Source organism: Neophocaena asiaeorientalis, unplaced genomic scaffold (assembly GCF_003031525.2).
Source record: "Neophocaena asiaeorientalis asiaeorientalis breed wild unplaced genomic scaffold, Neophocaena_asiaeorientalis_V1.1 scaffold517, whole genome shotgun sequence".
Lineage (NCBI taxonomy): Eukaryota > Metazoa > Chordata > Mammalia > Artiodactyla > Phocoenidae > Neophocaena > Neophocaena asiaeorientalis.
This window is the reverse complement of record NW_020172724.1, coordinates 212,654-230,033: the sequence shown is the minus strand read 5'-3', so window position 1 is coordinate 230,033 and position 17,380 is coordinate 212,654. Positions and strand designations below refer to the sequence as shown.

The window sequence follows — 17,380 nt, the reverse complement described above, 5'->3', positions numbered from 1 at the left end:
CATTTAGAGCTGTTCTCCAAAATGAAAGAGGAGCGAGCAGATGTGGTGTGTCACGTCAGCAATCTCTCTCCCAGCTCCTTTTCAAATAAAAGTTTATGAAGAGAAGCACTAACTCAAATCGCAGAATCCTATGTTTGAAATAAATGGTCTCGCAACAAACATTTCCGTCTGTAAACGTCTAAACCTTTCAGAAGATTAAAGGAAATTAGTGCTGGCGTGTTTCATTAATTTGGCACCATGGTGGAGGAAATGTGGTCCTCATTTCACTTGGGTGGATTATGAATCGTGTCAGTTTTTCCATTCTTTTCCTCCAGGGCATTTTTTTACTGCAAGGCCTGTCATGATGACATCACGGATCCCAAAAGAATAAAAAAATGTGGCTGCAAACGGCGTAAGTAGTGTTTCTTTCCCCCTTCCCTCCCTCTTTCCTTCCTTTTTTCCCCAAATTCATTTCCCTTCTCCTTTTCCTTTTAAAGAAACACTAAACATCAAGAGGGTTCTTGAATACGTTTATGTTTCACCCTGCAGTTCAAAGAGACTTGAAATTAATACCTGTCCTCACTTGATCAGAGCAGAGGATGGAAAATCACCACCATCAACACTTCGGCGTGAGCCTCATGCCTAATCCCCGCTTCTTGACTCTGAAGGGATGCCTAGGTAGATGTGTCCAGTCAAACAGAGCAAACGCAGTGTATGAGAAGGAGGGCAGCCGAGGCCCTGGAGGAGGGAGTGGTTTTGCATATAGTGATTTCCGGTGGATGGGAGGCTGTCAAGTGTAAAGATGGCCGTGCTAGGGCTGACGGGAAACTGGGTCTGAGGATTCGGTCTCCCAAACGGGAGCTGACTCTCTTTGCATTTGGGATTCCTGCCAGTTTGGGTACCAAAGGCCAGAGTTTTCAATTGTGGCATCCTCAGACTGGCCCAAGGAAGGAACTTGGTCATCACCAATGGGCTTAATTTGCCATTGCCCCGGTGACCAACCTCAAACACCATTGCTCTTTGGGGTAGACTAGATTGGGCTTGATAGCTCCTGACATATCGTCTCAGACTCCTTACAAAGCAGCTTGCCACTGGGACTTCTTGAGAAAGATATGGTAAATCAGGAATGGTGGATGGTGAGCTCTCGAAAAACTAGGGCTTAAAGTGAGGTTTGCAGTCGTTATGTTGCATTGCCTAATAGAATTTGTTCACAGCCCTGGAGAAAACACGATAGTGATGCCTTCCTTCCCATGGTGATTTAATGTTTCCAAAGCTCTATATGATCATTATTTTTGTTGCTCCTCCCCATAACCCTGCGTATCTGGCAGATGGTGTTATTAATCCCATTTTACAAAAAGAGGAAACTGAGGCTCCAAGTTTCATGGGAGGATGAGATTGCCGAGAGTCACATAGATCCAACAGACAGGGGTTCAGGCTCACCCGAAGGCTTCTCTTGGTGCCGTGCCCTAGTCATTTTTCTAAGAGAGAAGGTCAAGGTGGGTGAAATTGGGTCTGATGAGTAAGAACCCAACTATAAAGGGTCACCCCATAAAATACTTTTTCTCAAGCACACACCAGACAGAAGAGCACCATTCCTGAGGTACGCTGACCAGAGCAAGAGCTGCTTTCACAGAAGCCGTAAAGGGGAGCACAGGAAATACAAAATCGGTGAGACGTAAGCACCACTCTGCTGGAGCATGGAGGAGGCCCTCAGCCTCGCGGGCAAATACCCAGAGAAACACTCTTGGTCTAGAGCAGTTTCTGTAGAAGTCTTCTTGGGCTGGTTCCCAAGCTTGGGGCAGCTTAGGTCCACTGTTCTGCTCCCCCTTCTCCACTGACTTAACACACATGGCCCCCTCCACCCAGCTCTGACACCTCACCAAAATGAGTATCCATACGTCAGGACAGGAACCTCTAACTTCTTGGGGCCTAAGAACTCTCCAGTTGCGACAACCTACCAGGAAGAGCGTCCAAGGGCCTATAAAGGCACAGAACAAACTCACTCCCCAACCAATCCCCCAAACTCCGTAACTCAAAAGACCCTTCTCACCAGGCAGTGCTCCCGGCCCAGCTCAGTTATCTGTAAACACAGAAACACAGCTCAGCTGACCAGGCATCACCCAGCTCACTTCCATCAGAAGGAACACAACATCCCAAGGCAGAAGTACATGAGAGAGAGTAACAAATACAAGAGGATGAACCCATGTCAGAAAACACTTGTAGTGGAGAGGGTTGGGGAATGTAGGAGAGTATTGAGGCCCATAACCCTTGACCAGATACTTGCCGGAGAACCTGGCCCCGTGGGAGTATCAGTGAAATGACAAGGCTACTTTCACGTGGCGATCAGTCATTCACATATGTTCAAGTGCCTTCTTTGTGCAAGGCGCTATTCTGGGTGCTAGGGATGGAGCAGTGAACGAGATAGGCCCTGCCCTCCTGAAGCCTTCACTCTAGTGAATGGAGGCAAGCAATGATCACAGCAATAATTAAATGCCTTCAGACAGAGACAAGTGCTCTGAAGAGAGAGGAGACTGCCTGAGGGTGTGAGGGACCTGGTAGGGATGCTGCTTTAGCTAGAAAGGTCTGGAAGACCTCCTTTGAGAGGTGACACTGAAGCTGAGACTCACTCCAGGTAGACAGAAGAGCAAGGGCAAAGGTAGGGATAAGTTAGTGGTGTTTGAGGTAACTGGCAGGAAGGCCGGTGGGGCTGGTGGGATTGGGGAGAGGGTGGTAGGAGACGAGGTCAAAAAGGCAGGCAGGGGCCATGGGAAGAAACGGGGTTTTGGTGTTACGATAAATACAGCCATTGGAAGAGTTTAAACAAGTTAATGACATCATCAGTTCTTATTTTAAAGGGTCTCCCTGGTGACTGGACAGTGAACAGGCTCTAGGGAGGCACGAGCGGAAACGGCAGGAGGAAGAGTGAGCATCTCTGACTCCTGCTCTGACGCTGGAATGTTCCTCACAGGGCACTATCTATAGTAGAACCCAGCAGACTGATTTTTAAGTCCCTAGAAATGAGGATTTGGCCTCTAGGATATTTTTCCATCTTGGTTCCAGGCAAACAAACGGCAGCTGACTTTAACTTCATCCTGGAGAGAGAGGCACGTAATTGTTTGAAATAATTCTGCTCTCCTCATTACCTTTAACGTTGGTTCAGCTGGTGAATCGAATGATCTCCCATCCTGCACAGCACAGATTGCTACAAAAGGACTGTCTCTGCAAAGCCAAGCCAGTGTGACAGGGCCTTGGTCTCTCTCTCTGCACCCCTCTCCCCTCCGTGGGCTCCTTGTCACATAGAGGCCCTCGGCTGTGAGGTTAATGTTTGATAGCAATCAGAATTGTCCACGTATCATTCTTCCTCATTAAAAGGTCATAGCCTGTGTTACAGAGGGGGGGTTGCGGATGTGTATGTGTAAATTGTGGTTCGAATAAAACGAATGGTTGAACATGAACGTCCTAGGGCATACCAGGCAGGTTAGGAAATTGGTGAAGATAGATTTTGGTTGCAAAGAAACTTTTGTTAGAAGTAGAGCTAGAATTATTAATAATGCGGGGCAGGGGGGTTCCTGCCTTTGAATGCACATTGCCTGGTGCCCTAAGTTGGAGAGGGCAGCTGACCCATAGTCAACTGCCCAAACCTGTTAGGCCAGGTATTGATAATTCACCCTAGAATGATAAGTTTCCGGGAGGGCAGAGCTGATGACTTCAGTGGTCTTTATCTACAGTTTTCTAACCCTCCCCTCCCAACCTGGCTTTTCCCTTTCCAAATAACCCTCCACCCAGCCCCCAACCTCCCCATTCACCTTCATTCAACAGCCTTAAACATCTCGCGTCATACTGTCTGGAGAAATATCAAGAGTGCACACTCCATTTTTGGAAATTCTCTGGTAGTATAGTTTAACTTTCGCATTTTTTCCCCCCATTTCTTCATAGTTCTCCATCAAGGAAGAGAGTCAAACTCAGCTGTCTGGCCAAGGAGCAAGTTCTCAGAATCTACTATTTACCTATTTTCTTTTTCTGTATAACAAACCCAGTCTAATGATTTACATTTTCTCCCCCAGCCTCTAAATATTTGCCAAAAGGTGGGCTCCTAGGGGACAAGTCATGTCTAAATTGCTGTGTTTGAAGGAATTTTCTTTAACTTCTAATCATTGACATATTTTTGGTTTCCTTTCCCTTTGCTGCCTTGGAATACTGCCCCTACTCTATTTTAACTGTCACTGGTAGTGACATATTGTGAGTAAAACGGGTTCCCAGCAGCCCGGAATCCAGTTCCCCCTGTCTTTCCCTAGAAGAGATACTTCTTTTATTTTCTGTGCAGTTGCAGTTTCTTTTTTCTTTTGGTATTTATGTTGCATGTAGCAGTGACATCATGCCCCAACTCGGTCTGCAGAGTAGCCTGGAGCTGGAGAACCCTGCGAGCAGGGAACCCCTCTCTGTTCATCCTCCCTCCCCCCACCCAACCCCCGCCAGCCTCTTGTCAGCTTCTGGCGCTGTCTTATTTTTCCACTTGAAAATAAGACCTTAACAACAGTGTTTCTCTTGAAGGCCTTGTCTCAGGACCTTTAGGGGACACTGAGTCAGCTGAGGTAATTACCACTAGCTCTAGATGCTTCGTCAGTTGGGGTTCATTGTCATGCTTGCCTTTGATAAATTATACTTGGTCTCCTCTGCTGTTAAGCTTGAATCCCTATCCTGACGGAAACGCATATGCTACATATATATTCCCGTGTTGTGATATATATGATATGTACCAGTACTTTATATGTAAAAATGTACATTTTTATATATAAGCGTAGAGATATTTTATAGAGAGAGTGATGTATTTATTACACCGTGTGTGCCTCTCTATACGAGAAAGTGCTTGAGAGAGAATTAATTGGACACCCAGCTTTGGGACTGTAAGTATCTAAATTGCCTTACTGGAGACAAGTAATTTCTACAGTGGTAATTATTTCCTATAGTCTATGAAGCACCTTGCTTTAAAATAAAATTTCTCCCTCAGTAATACCCACTAGGACATACCTAGTTCCTCTGTGGGTGTTAGGCAGAATCTTGCAAGATCCATTTACTTGTTTAAGGAAGAGAAAGATGGCTTGAAGAGAACATTCCATTTCATTAATGAGCTGTGTAGAAGCCAGAATGAGTAAATATAAGTCTCTGAGCCCCTGAATTACTCCAGGAGTAGGACCGTCTCTCCCAGCAAGATGTGGCAATTGACGAGGAGCTTGTAGGCCAGTATTCCTGTGTGTGACTTAGAGCAGTGCTGCTTTCAGCGGCACCAGCGATGAGCATCCGTCTTTACTCACCTCCAAGAGACCCAACCTGTAGACCAGTCCAGCGGCCCTGGAGTTTGCAGGAGATGTCTCCACACCTGGTCCTCTCCTGCTCCTTTGCAGAAGAAGAGGCAAGTTGGTCATCTGGTTTGGGCTAGTCTTCACAGTTTGAGGGTACGGAATGCTCAATGTACCAACAAAGCAAAACAGTGACCTTCTTCGGTTCAGAGCAAAATTCTGCCCAAATTGACTCCATGGCTCCCTTTATCTGCAGAACACCTTGAAAAATGACTTCAGGGCATGAACCGCTTTCCTACCTGCAGAGCTGCCTACTGTATCTAATGATCTTTCAGAACTGGAGGGAAACCGTGATGTCAGTCAACAAACAACTCTCGTGCCAAATTCCTCTGTCTTCTCCAGCCACGATATGGTATTGAGGGAGGGTCAGCTAGTTCGGTGTGCTCTCTGCTGCTGACATTAACCAGCTTTTTATTTCCCTTCTTTCCGTTCTTGGAAAACCACCTGAAAGGTCTTTCTCCTTCCTCCAGAAGCTAATCAGAGGAATTTTACTAAGTGAAGACATCATTCCTCATTTATAGGACCTGAAAGAACGCTCTTGGATTCCCACTGTCCCATCAAACAAATGCGTTCACCATTCACCTCGGTGGACTTTTTCTTCCATGGATATTTTAACTTAAAATGTTATTGCTGCCGAGAATATGAAGAGCAGCTCCAGAGTTAAGGCTTGGAAATAATCCTTCCTTCATTGGGTTGATTTTTAAACAGGAAGTTGCAATCTGACAAGTGTCTGTGAATTGAATGGCAGGGTTTTTTTTTTTTTTCTTCTGCCCCAGTCTTGTCTTGAATTGCTCCATTTGAAACCTAAAATATTTTTTCCCCAGCAGTTGGGAAATGTCACCTGAGCCTTTCAGTTCAGCACTGCTTTTCCTGCCCCTTCCAACCCACCCTGGAAATTAAGATTCTGCAAGTTGGAAACTGGCTGACAGTTTGGTTGCTGGTGCAGGAGGCAGATGGAGCTGAGAGCAGGATAGAGTCCAGCTCCCTCCTCCATTCCAGGCTTGGCTCCGAAGGGCTAACCAGCAGAGCACCTGAACTTGACAACCCATTGTCAGTTTGACACAAGGAAAGAGCAGTAACTAAGCTATATCTACAGCAGCCCCTTCTCTACAGGTTTTCTTTCTCATGATTGAGACCTTTGAATATATAAGAAAAGTTGTCCAAGAGTACGTCTGAGAAATCTTCCAGTTCTCAGTCTTCCAGTAAATGGCTTTGATGAAGTCCATGAGGGAAACGCTTTTATTTTGTCTCTACAAATAGCACTAGGAAGTCATAATGGAAACATTGGATGAATATCCACTTCATCGTGGGGAAGGCAAGCACATAAAAGCTTTTTCTCAAACTGTAAAACTTCTAGGACAGAGTTCTTGGAGGACAAAGGTGAGACCCAGGGTCTTGGCAACTGCATAACCTCTTTGCATCTGTGGCGCCAGTCCAAGAACAAGAACCTGATGATGTGGGCCAAGGAGAACACTGAGTCTGCAGAGGCTTCTGTTTCTGCTTTCTCCGAGTTAAGTTGGCCAGTGGGGGCAATTAATTGAGCGTAAAATTGCAAGAGTACTAAGATGGAATGACAAGTAGCTGCAGCATTAACACCTCTGAGAGACACACTCTTGTCTGTTCCCTGTCTCAGGAAGCTACATACAGCAGGGCTTTAAGGAGACCCAGCCAGCTGGTGCTGAAGTGGTCCTTCTCTGCGGACCGCGGCTGCAGCGCCGATGTGCTAGCAAGTTGCCACTTTTGACCACTCTAGGACCATGTTCTAGAACCTCTCTCGCCTTAATCTCCGCTCTTTCCTGAACTTCTGCTGTGGATTGGGAGAAGCCATCGAATTGAAATGGCACTGCACGTTTCAATTCTTAAGAGGCACACAGCGTCCTCTCCCAGCTAGTTCAGGTGATCTGTTAACTAACTGCTCTTCCACACAGATCCACTAGATGTCCTCACAGATCTACTTAGTATTACCATTGAGATCCTGGGGAAAACTCCCTTTCTGAGGATTGAGATTGAGGAAGAGAGCATTGGGTGACTCGATAAAAAAGAAAATCAGCAAACACCAGAGGAGAGAGGGCACTTCATGTGGCCAGGGAGTAGATAGGAAACTTACTTCTGTTTTAAATAAATACTGAAAATTTCAAACTTGCTCCTTGAAACCTAACCTTGGGAGTTTTAAGTGGCACTCTGATATCTGAAATTAACCTTCGAACCTACATCAGCTCTAGAAAAGGAAACAATCACGGAGACGTGGAAATAAAATACCGGTGGTTCTGGATATCCACAATTCACTGAAACAAAACTGAAGGATTAGGAAGCAGAGAGCGTCGAGGGGGATGAGGGATGGTATTTTCCGAAGTCGGAGGTCCACGACTTAATTTTGATATAATTTTATTTTACAACTTGAGAGTATAATTTTACACACAGAGTATCCACTTCTCCTGGAACAGCTACCACCAGAGAGGCAAATCCTCACCCATTTTTAGTTAAAGAGCTTGTTCGTGACTCACAAAATGGCCCAGAGGAAGGCTCTTCCTGGCTGGGACACACATCCTTCAAGCCTGACGGATCGCAACCACCAGATGGGAGGGAGGTCAGAATGGGCCTTACCTTTTAAGAAAGTGGACCCAGAAATATGTAGGTGAAGACACCCGATAGGGGGTCAGTGAAAATGGACTATTCCAGAAGTAAAGCAAAGAGCCAACCTCGCAGTTGGTGGCACCTTGGTCTAGACATTGTAATAATTCACAAAGGTTTGTCAGTGTGTGGGGCTCAGTCATTTTTAACTGTTTCTGTCCTGTCTTTGAGCCTCTCATCCATCATTCTTGCTGATTTTTTTTGTTTTTTTTTTCCTTTTTGTGGTGGTGCTTGTTTGTCTTCTGAGATTTTTCTTTCGGATTTGGTGTGACTGTAAAACTGATGACTGGGAAGGAATGGAGAGAAAGCATGTTTTCTTTTTTATGCATATACTGCTTTGGAATGTGAGTGCTTACAATTAACATTTAATCTTCTTATAGCAAATGGTTTTTTTTTGCTGCTTTGATTACCAATTTCAGCTTGTTCCTGCATGCTAACACTATGAAGTTTTAGAACAATGCATGGTCTCCGGAAGAGCCCACAATAACAATTGCAAACAGTCCCTGAGAGGCACTGGTTTGAAGTTGTGTTTCCTCCTGAACCCTTATCAAGTAGGAGGTTTCAGTCACCCATTATGATGGGCTTACCTCTGACAAAATCATTTTGAAAGTTATTCCACCCCCATCCTCCCTCCCCTTGTCCTTAAAGGGTATATATATAAGAACTTGCTTTCCCTATCAATGTGTCAGAGTCTGTTATTGTATGTGAGCCCAAAATGGCAATATGGAAACGAAAACCAGGCACTGTTGCTAATGAGAAGCATAGCATTTCAGAGTTTGATGGGCTTCTCTTCTGCTACAGCATTTGATTAAAGTTTTTTCAAAACAATTTATCTACAGCAAAACAAAAAATCATCTTCGTTTCCCTCCTCTGTATAAATAACAAGTCAATATTTCCAGTAAAAGAACTAAGAAGGAAAAAAACAAGCAAGTGGTCTGCGAGTTGTACACCAGATCTGGATGCATTTAAAATAACTTTATTTTCATGTCTTCAACTGAAGACTGTTTTGCCTTTCTCGACTTCGACAACTGCTGTTTGGGGTGTCTGGGCAATCCCACCATGCCTTCTAAATTCTTCTGATTCAAATGCTATAGTGGAACTTTTTCTTTTTTCTTTTTTTCATAAAAGCTAAGCTCAGGAATGATGTCCCACGCGTTGAACAGGGCTGGGGCTGCATGATGATGATCTGAACAACTGACTAGCTAGGATGCTAAGAGAACATGTCGCTAAAAGTGTGAGCCGGGATTACAGGAATGGAGTTGCTGCTGAAGGGATCTCTCATTCATCTGCCCCAGTGCCTGTTCCTCACAACCATAACGTTACCCCTGCTTGACAAATAGACTGTATGGCACGTCATAAAGGTCTTAGAACAGGACTTGACCCATTGGAGAGATTTAAACCCCTCTTCCTGGTGACTGTAACATTCAAAACCACTAGCCATATTTTAAAGTAAGAGTGCAACTATTTCTCCACTAAGAAAAAAAACGATGGGGGAAAAATGATTTTCACGATGGAAGGTGTGGGCACAGGGAATAACACCTCTCCAGTTCAGCTGACTATTTGGCTGTGATGCTTGGAATAAACATGAATTCTTCTCCCATCTTGCGAAAGAGCAGGCAGGTTCATGCTAAGGATAAACCAAGATGTTTGCCTGCTGTAGCGTCAAAATGAGGTACAGAAAGCTTCTCTTGTACTGAAATATAAATTGGCTTGAAGGGTGAAGGTGCAGGGCCTTGAGAACTATTACATTGGTGTCCAACAACTTCTGTACGTTAGCACTCAAGTTGGATTCCCAGGCAGTGCAGAACCTATGATATTAGCTTGAGAGGAGCTATCAGTGCCTCGCACAAATCTTAGTAAGATATTTTATGTGGGATCTATTCTCTCATTTCATGTTTTGTAATTTTTCATCTATTTTTGGCCGATATTTTCCATATAAGAAAAAAATATGGTTAACCAATAGCCCGACAACGTTCTGAATTTTTTTTTGGGAGGGGGAGAGAAGAGCAGATGCGATTTTCAGATTCTGTCAGCTTCAAGCAGAAAATACACCCATGAGTAGCTAAATGCGTTGCAATAGACGAACATCTCATATGCTTTGGGTGATTTCTTATTTGTGAACTGCCTTTAATGTCAAATAGGCAGTGTTAGCCTTGAGGAGCTGCACTTCTTATATGGACAGATTTGGGTATTTGCTCTGTCAAGACTAAATTTAAATTCCTGTAGGCATCATGTAAACTCACTCTGGGGAAGTTCAGCAGAGGCATCCTCAGATTCTGTATTAACACGTAATCGTTTCATATCTAATTGGATGAAAGCCTGTCCCAGCCTCTGCCTAATGCCCAGAAATGGATGGAAATTAGAAAGCCTACATACTAGATATTTTTGCATCTCGCAAAAACCATTTATTGTACGCAATAAGCAATTAATTGATTGGCTGTGTGTATATTTTGTCCTCCTGTATTAATTGTGCCAGGGGAAAAAATGTTGGTTACATTTTTGCTGTCTCCAGTGTGTGCTGCTTCTCATCCAACAACCCGATTGTCATCAGCCACGTCCTTTCCCGTGGTCACCTGCTTTACCCAGGGTAGAAAAATAATATGCAACAGCCTTGGGGGACTCTACAGGCGATTGCTATTTTCTCTGCTTTTTCCAATGTACAACCAAAGTGTTACCAACAGTTCTCTCTGCATTTTTTTTTTCTGGGTCAAGACTGTTAACGTGAACTAAGACCTGTGTTCAATCCCTTCAGCTCCCTTCCAGCTGCCTTGCTGTGTGTGACCTTGCCATTAACTACCGCTCTTCCTCTCGTCCCATCCAACCCCATGGTTATAGCCAAGATGTCCATCTACAAGAGAATGAGACGGGCATGTTGTTTTGATTGCGGACGTTCTGAGCGTGACTGCTGGTGCATGTCAGGCCGTGTGCGTGGTAACGTGGACACCCTTGAGAGAGCCTTCCCACTTTCTTCTGTCTCTGTTAATGATTGCTCCACCACTTTCCGTGCCTGTAAGTTTAACCCCAACACATACAGTTCCATGTCTGTGCTGTCTGTGGCATCGCCCCCGTCTCGTGTCGTGCCCTGTGGTGCTGTGAGTCAGTCGGGCTGATGTTTTCCTCCCAGTGTATGTGGTGATGTGTTGCCCTCGCTGCCTGTGTCACTGTGTACGTGCTGGGGAGGCCTCCCTCCCTATTCTGTGAACTTGTTGTGTCTCTTGTAAGAGCGTGCAGGCTGTGATATTATAATCCAGTGATATTATTCCTCTCTCCTTTAAGTAAATATGCTTGGAAATAAATGTGAAAACACATCAAATACTATACTGATAACAGAGATGCATGGAAATGTATATCTTACTATTTGGGGAAAGGGGTTAGACATCGGATTGGGTCGAAAGGAGGAAGGAAAACGGTTTAGAGAGAACAAGCCAACTCTGGCATGAAATTGCTTTTAGTTGAGCTTGGATACTTTCCAAAATATAACAGGGTTTCAATGCAGATGGTTTTTTTTTTTTTTTTTTTACTGTGTCCCCCTAACCTGTATCTCGTTCCTCCAGTGCCAGATTGCCTACTATGCTCTGAAAAAGAATCTGCCAACCTATACAGACCGCTGGTTTCTAGAGCTTCCCCTCAAAAAGATGACTCATTCAAAGGATCAGTCCATTAATATCTTTCATTTTTTTTTCTAGAAATATAGCCCCCTGTTTAAGGTATCTTGTAGCAACTGTGATTCCAAATAACAACAAAAATCATAAGCCGAGAAGCTCCGTGGTTTCCTTGAGTCCATCGTCAGTCTTTGCCCCCCGCAAGTTCAGAGGCGTTCAGGAGTCTCTCAGGGTCTTGCAGTGGCAGCTGGCGAGGCTGAGCTACACCAGATTCCCGAGCACCTTTCCCTGCCCCCACACTATCCTTGTCTTCAGCATGGACTTTGCTTGTGTTTACTGACATGGTACATGCGTGATGCTACTGAAAGCTCCAGCTTGTTCACTGAGGGGCCTCGTCTAAGGGCAGAAGAGGTTGTGCTCTGCTTGAGGACTTGGATACCTTAAAGTATGGCTGTCACCTTATTTTCACATTTTTGGTAGCATGGGCGGTAGAAGACAACCCCTCTGTGTTCATCCCTTCCTCTTGAAAGCACCCACCACGTTTGCTGGTAACCATATTATCCACTCTGTTTTCTTCCAAGTGCCCAGAGCGGGTTGAGCTAAATTGTCACCAGCAGCCGTTAATTTACTCTGGCAACAAGGAGGGAAGAGAGCCTGCGGCCCCGGCATGGTGTGCTTGTGTGGCAGTGACGGGGCGCCCAGGGCTGAGGGAGCCCTCACATCACTATCTGCAGTGGAGTGTGCCATGCCCGGTGCTGGTGTCTGAAACCACAGTTCAGGTCTGAGGCATTTGGAAAAGTTCGATCTAGGACCAGAGAATCATCATCGTCTCTGATTTATGATTCACTGCTCCATCAGAACAGTGCCGAGGGACAGGATTCATTTTTTTAAAGTGATACTGAATAGACGTGGTGCCGAGAGGGATTTTGGACTGTCCCATCATATTGACCTAAAATCCTAGGAAGGAAATTTCCTTTAAATCTTTCTTGCGCACGCCGTCGTACATGCCCTTACTCCTTTATTCTCCTCACAGTTCTGTCTGGTTCATATGACACCACCAAGGTGAACTCGGTCACAGCCATACAAAGCATTTGTTTGTCTACGATGTATGGCAAGACACCAGGTTCAGAGACAGGAGCTGGGGAGGGGGAGTGGAGGGGTGAGCTGTGGTGGCCCAGTTTGGCCACATCTCTTTGATTGATGGTGGTGAATGTAAGCACCAGCCCCCTCGGTTACCCGTCTAAGGCACAACTTCTACTTTCACGTAACCGCTAGGCTCTAAAACCTTGGCCAGAGAGCCAGTGGAGAAAAGGAAGGAGCCACTCAGGCTCTAAACTAAGGCCTGTGGTCATGTCTTGGCACCGGCCACCCATACCAATCACAGCAAATCTGTGTCCCCTACGTGAGGCCCATGATACCCAGGGTGTGCAATTTCCATCTTATCCAGGAGAAACCATAATTGGAGGGATTTCTCAGCTCTGCAATTTAATCCAAGTGTCGATGGAGGCCAGGAGGAGAAAAACTTGGGGTGGGATGGTCCCGTCTTCTCAGAAACATCCTGGGCATGAGACTGCTGTCTTTCTACCCCTCCAGCATCAGCTCCACCGTGGAAAATGTGGAGCTTTGGGCTGTGTGTCGAAGGCGTAACTCGTACTGACAGCTTGGGGGGTGGGGGTGGGGGTGGGGTTTGCCTCCTCTGTTTTCATCAGTCTCCCTGCCGTCGTCACTCCGTCAAACAAAAGCAGATTTCATCCATCCCTGTGTGAGTCCACTCACCTTTGACCATTAATAATAAGTTAGAAAAATCCATTCCAATTTGATCCCCTTCGTGGGCCCACATAAGCCCTTCTTCTCCAATTAAAGAATGTCTACGTCTATGCAGAATTCCTCTGGCAGAGCTCCAATAGCAATCCCCGGGCTTCCCTCGCTGGTGGTGGGGTTGGGTGGTGCCCATTGGACAGAGCTGGTTGCCTCAAAGAGCGGTGGTGAGAGTGGGCTTTTCATTAAATATGAGCAGATGTGAAACGTAGAGGGTTTGACAATTAGAAATGGCAGGAGAAGGGCCCTTGAATCAAAGTGAGGTCAGATGGGCGGATCAGATTACTTCTCTTACATTCTTTAGTTGTTCTGAAAATCATTTTGAATTAGTGTCAGCGGAGCCGTGATGGGTTTTGCCCTTTGTCTTTTATGCTGGGGCTGTATTGTTTCCCAAGACACTCATTAAAGGTCATTATATTATTACAGAGCTTGCTTTGGTCGCAGTTTCCCAGTTGAGCCTGTGTGCTCTGGGGACTGTCCGATTCCTTCTCTTTTGCCTTTCGTCTACCTCTTTACTGTTTTTTTTTTCTTTTTTTTCTTTTAAGGGGAAAGATTTCCGTTTTCAAGGGACGCTAAATTGAAACACAGAGTCCCATTACGTGTTTTCTGAAGTGGGAAGAGAAGTAGCCAGTTCCCAGAGGAGTGGCAATATATTAGAAGTGTTCACACAGTCTTAGAACTCTGCTTCCTAACAGCAAGCCCTGCCTGCGTGTACCTCTCCTTGGAGGTGTGGCCCATTACACGTCCCCCTTGTTGCTAAGTCACGTACTTTTCTAACGGTTGTCTCCTCCTGTCGAGCGCACGGGATGTCAGGCCACACCGTGCTGACAAAAAGATTTGCAGAGAAGGAGGGGACCCCTTTACAGAAGACTTAAAAAGCAGTAAGAGAAGTAACGCAGAGAGTGACCAGTAAGGACTCATCGCAAGACTGTTCGAGTTTTGGCAAGACTGAACCGTTCAATATGGTGGGCTAGAGTTGGTGTGCAGAGCATAATTTTTGGATCGTTCCAATTTTGTTTCTACTTCGGATGGTCCTGGGCAGAAGTACCAGCTCTCTTAAGAGACGCTAAGATGGTACGGGCCCCAGACTTTCCACAAGTAGCTGTGTTCTGGTACTGTCAAACATAAAAAATATATGGCTTAAAAAAAATATATATGTATACATATATATATATGGCTAGCGACATCCACACACCCATCAATATAGATTGAGATTCTAATCTATTCCACTTCCCCTCCATATAATTTTGTAAAATAGTACCTTTTCTCTGTTCAGAAATCATTCTTGTTATTTCAGTCTTTGCTCGATATCTGATTGCTGAGTCTAATAGAAAGGGGACAATTAAAATTATGATGGAGTGACAACATAAGACCCTATTGATTCAGACCTGCCGAGGACCGCCTGACATGATGCTGGTCACAAACCATCAGTAACCCTGACATGAACAAATTCATCACGTGCTCGAAGAGACACAGATCTTTAAATTTGTACTTGGAGGTGGTTTTAGCCAAAGGACCTGTGTGATCACTCACGCCAACCTTTCAATTTACTAACAGGTTAAACCTGCACAATTACATACACCCACTTGCAAACTACTGTAGCTAATTGTAAGTGGTGCACGACTTTTCTTTCGGGTGTAAATGTAATACAAGGAGGCATTCAACTCCAATGGTTCGGTCGAGAGGAGAAGTCCAATACAATTAGGTTGAAGGGAGACATACCAAAATCAGTTGAGTGTGTTCTTGAGTCTTGTCAGATAATAAACAAAAATCAGCGTCTCCCGAGTAGCCTTTGGTTTGTACAGGCAGAGAATTAGCATTGTCAATAGAACTAAAGTCACTCAACTAATGGCATCTCGAAGTACATAAAATCAGATACTGGGGCAGGGAGTGCAAATAGCTCTAGGAAAGTGTCTATAATAGGACACACCCTGTGCTGACAGTCTCCAGTGCCTGTTGCAGGGAGATTTAATTTAATAAGCTGCCTTTAAAAATCAACAGCCCATTATCATCTCAGTCCTTTGCTGTAGGTATAGTTTTGGGCGACTTTCTCAAGCTCCCCAGTCCTAAGTTTTATTTGTTTATTTTACTCTGGACCTTGAAAACAAAGACTCTCTCTTCCCACTACCACCATCAGTGATAGAAAGTAAGAAAACGGCTAGGCAAAGCACACTCAGCCCAAATCAGTTTAACCATTGTTCTCCCTGTATTTTTTTAAAGCCTGTTCATTCTGGGTTTCTCCCATTTTCTCATGCTTACTGGTCCCCCCCCCCCCACCTCTCTCTGTCTCTGTCTCTCCCCTGCCCCAATATCCATTTACTGCTGCTAACACTAAAGCACGCTTTGGATTCTGCCCTAGCTCTTTAGCTACCCTTGCCCCATGTGTCCTGATTTGGCCATTTGCGCTTCATTGCAGGAAGTGAAAACAGGAAGGCAACTTGGCCTAGGCAACCATTTAATCATTCCATGAATAGTGGACCTGGGAGGGCATCTTAGGGCACTTCTGTTGTTAGAAGGCAAGGCTCCTTTGATTTTTCTGGTAGCCACATTCAGCAGCGGGGTGACACGAAGCACGATGCCTTCCTACTTGCTTATATGGTGGTCAGCTCATTGTAAGGCAGCCATCATGCTTGGACAGAGTTTCCTTTGAAAAGAATCCTTTGAATTGCCCATCTCTAAAGAGCTCCAAACAAACCACGTTTTTATTCATAATAAATAACCGGGTTTTTTTCAGTCTAGTGTCAGGTGAAGTAATTGACTTGCATTTTGAGACCCTGTTGTACTCCCCTCCTCCAAAATAGTTGAATTCTTTAAGATAGATATGCTGTGAAGAGGTACCACACGTAGACGGAAGAGAAAGGGAAAAGTAGGCAAACAGCCGACTTCACAAGAAATCCTTTGAAGCAGAGCTGGGAGATAAGAAGTAGAAAGGTCAGAAAGAGGAAAGGGTGCTCTGTGTTTACCCCCATCACTTGGACACCTCCCTCCCCAGGGATATGTTGCTTTAATAAGTGACTGGGCTCCTCAAGGACGAACCAGAAAAGATGTTGGCATGCCACAAGTAAGCTAGGCAGAAGTCCTTATGCAAGGTGACATGGAAATTATGTTTGCGTTTTTATTTCAGGACAGTGGCCAGTTGTCACCATACTCACCCTGACAGCTCCTACCACCAGGCAGTGGACTCTGCCTCTTACCTCCATGGAGGAGGGGAGAAGTGGCCAGTTAGCTCTCCATCCCCCCACCCCCTGCTATCTCAGGAGACAGATGCCAGGGCCAGCCCGCCTTTCACTCGAGCTTTCTTGTCAAGGCTGTGCCTTGAGCCCAAATCCTGACCTTTACTGTATGAAATAAAGTACTGATGAACAAGCAGAGGTTTAGAATTAGAGCAGGCTTGGAGCAAATGTCAAGGCCATCTCTGCTTCCCTCCTCCACCTGCACCAGGAGCCTGGATTAGACCCAGGCTGGAGTTTGCAGCGCCTTAGGCTTTATGGGTCTGGGGAGACATAACTTATTAACAAAGAGTTATTAAATTTTTAACAATTTTACAACACAATGTAAATGCCTCCCATGAATCTACATTGTATTCATTATCATTTAAAACGTTAATTAAGTCAAAGTTGCATTTAATTTCTCTCTAAGTGGGCCTTTGGGAAGAGGCTTTTAGAAACATCTGTGGGAGCGTGCAGCTCGTGGAGACAGGGAATCCCCCAGCCCGCATTCAGGACAGCGCCCTGAGTTGATTGCTATCGCGTGTCTGTGGCTAATTTGTTGTGATGCGCTGGGGCATTGAATTAGCATCAGACCAGCGATGGTGTAAAGCCATCGGAGGGAGGCTTGCAGGGCTGCGGCCCAGGCTGCCCCGCATCCTGCTTCCAAATCCCATCCAGACGGAAATGAACAGTTGATCGGCAGCGTTCTGGTCTCAGTCAGACTTGGGGATCCTCCTTTCTCATACGGTGCCCATCATTTCAGTTGGATGCTCCTTGATCTGAG

At 45.3% G+C, this 17,380-nt stretch overlaps 1 protein-coding gene across 3 annotated transcripts in view; it reads left to right on the top strand.

Annotated features, from left to right (window-relative positions):
- Nucleotides 1-17,380, top strand: part of KCNMA1 (potassium calcium-activated channel subfamily M alpha 1) — a 731,098-nt gene that overhangs the window by 595,559 nt on the left and 118,159 nt on the right. For all 3 annotated transcript variants that reach the window (XM_024740254.1, XM_024740255.1, XM_024740253.1), the window contains exon 18: nucleotides 315-391. In XM_024740254.1, coding sequence (XP_024596022.1) covers nucleotides 315-391 — 77 coding nt within the window. The remainder of the gene's footprint in view (nucleotides 1-314; nucleotides 392-17,380) is intronic.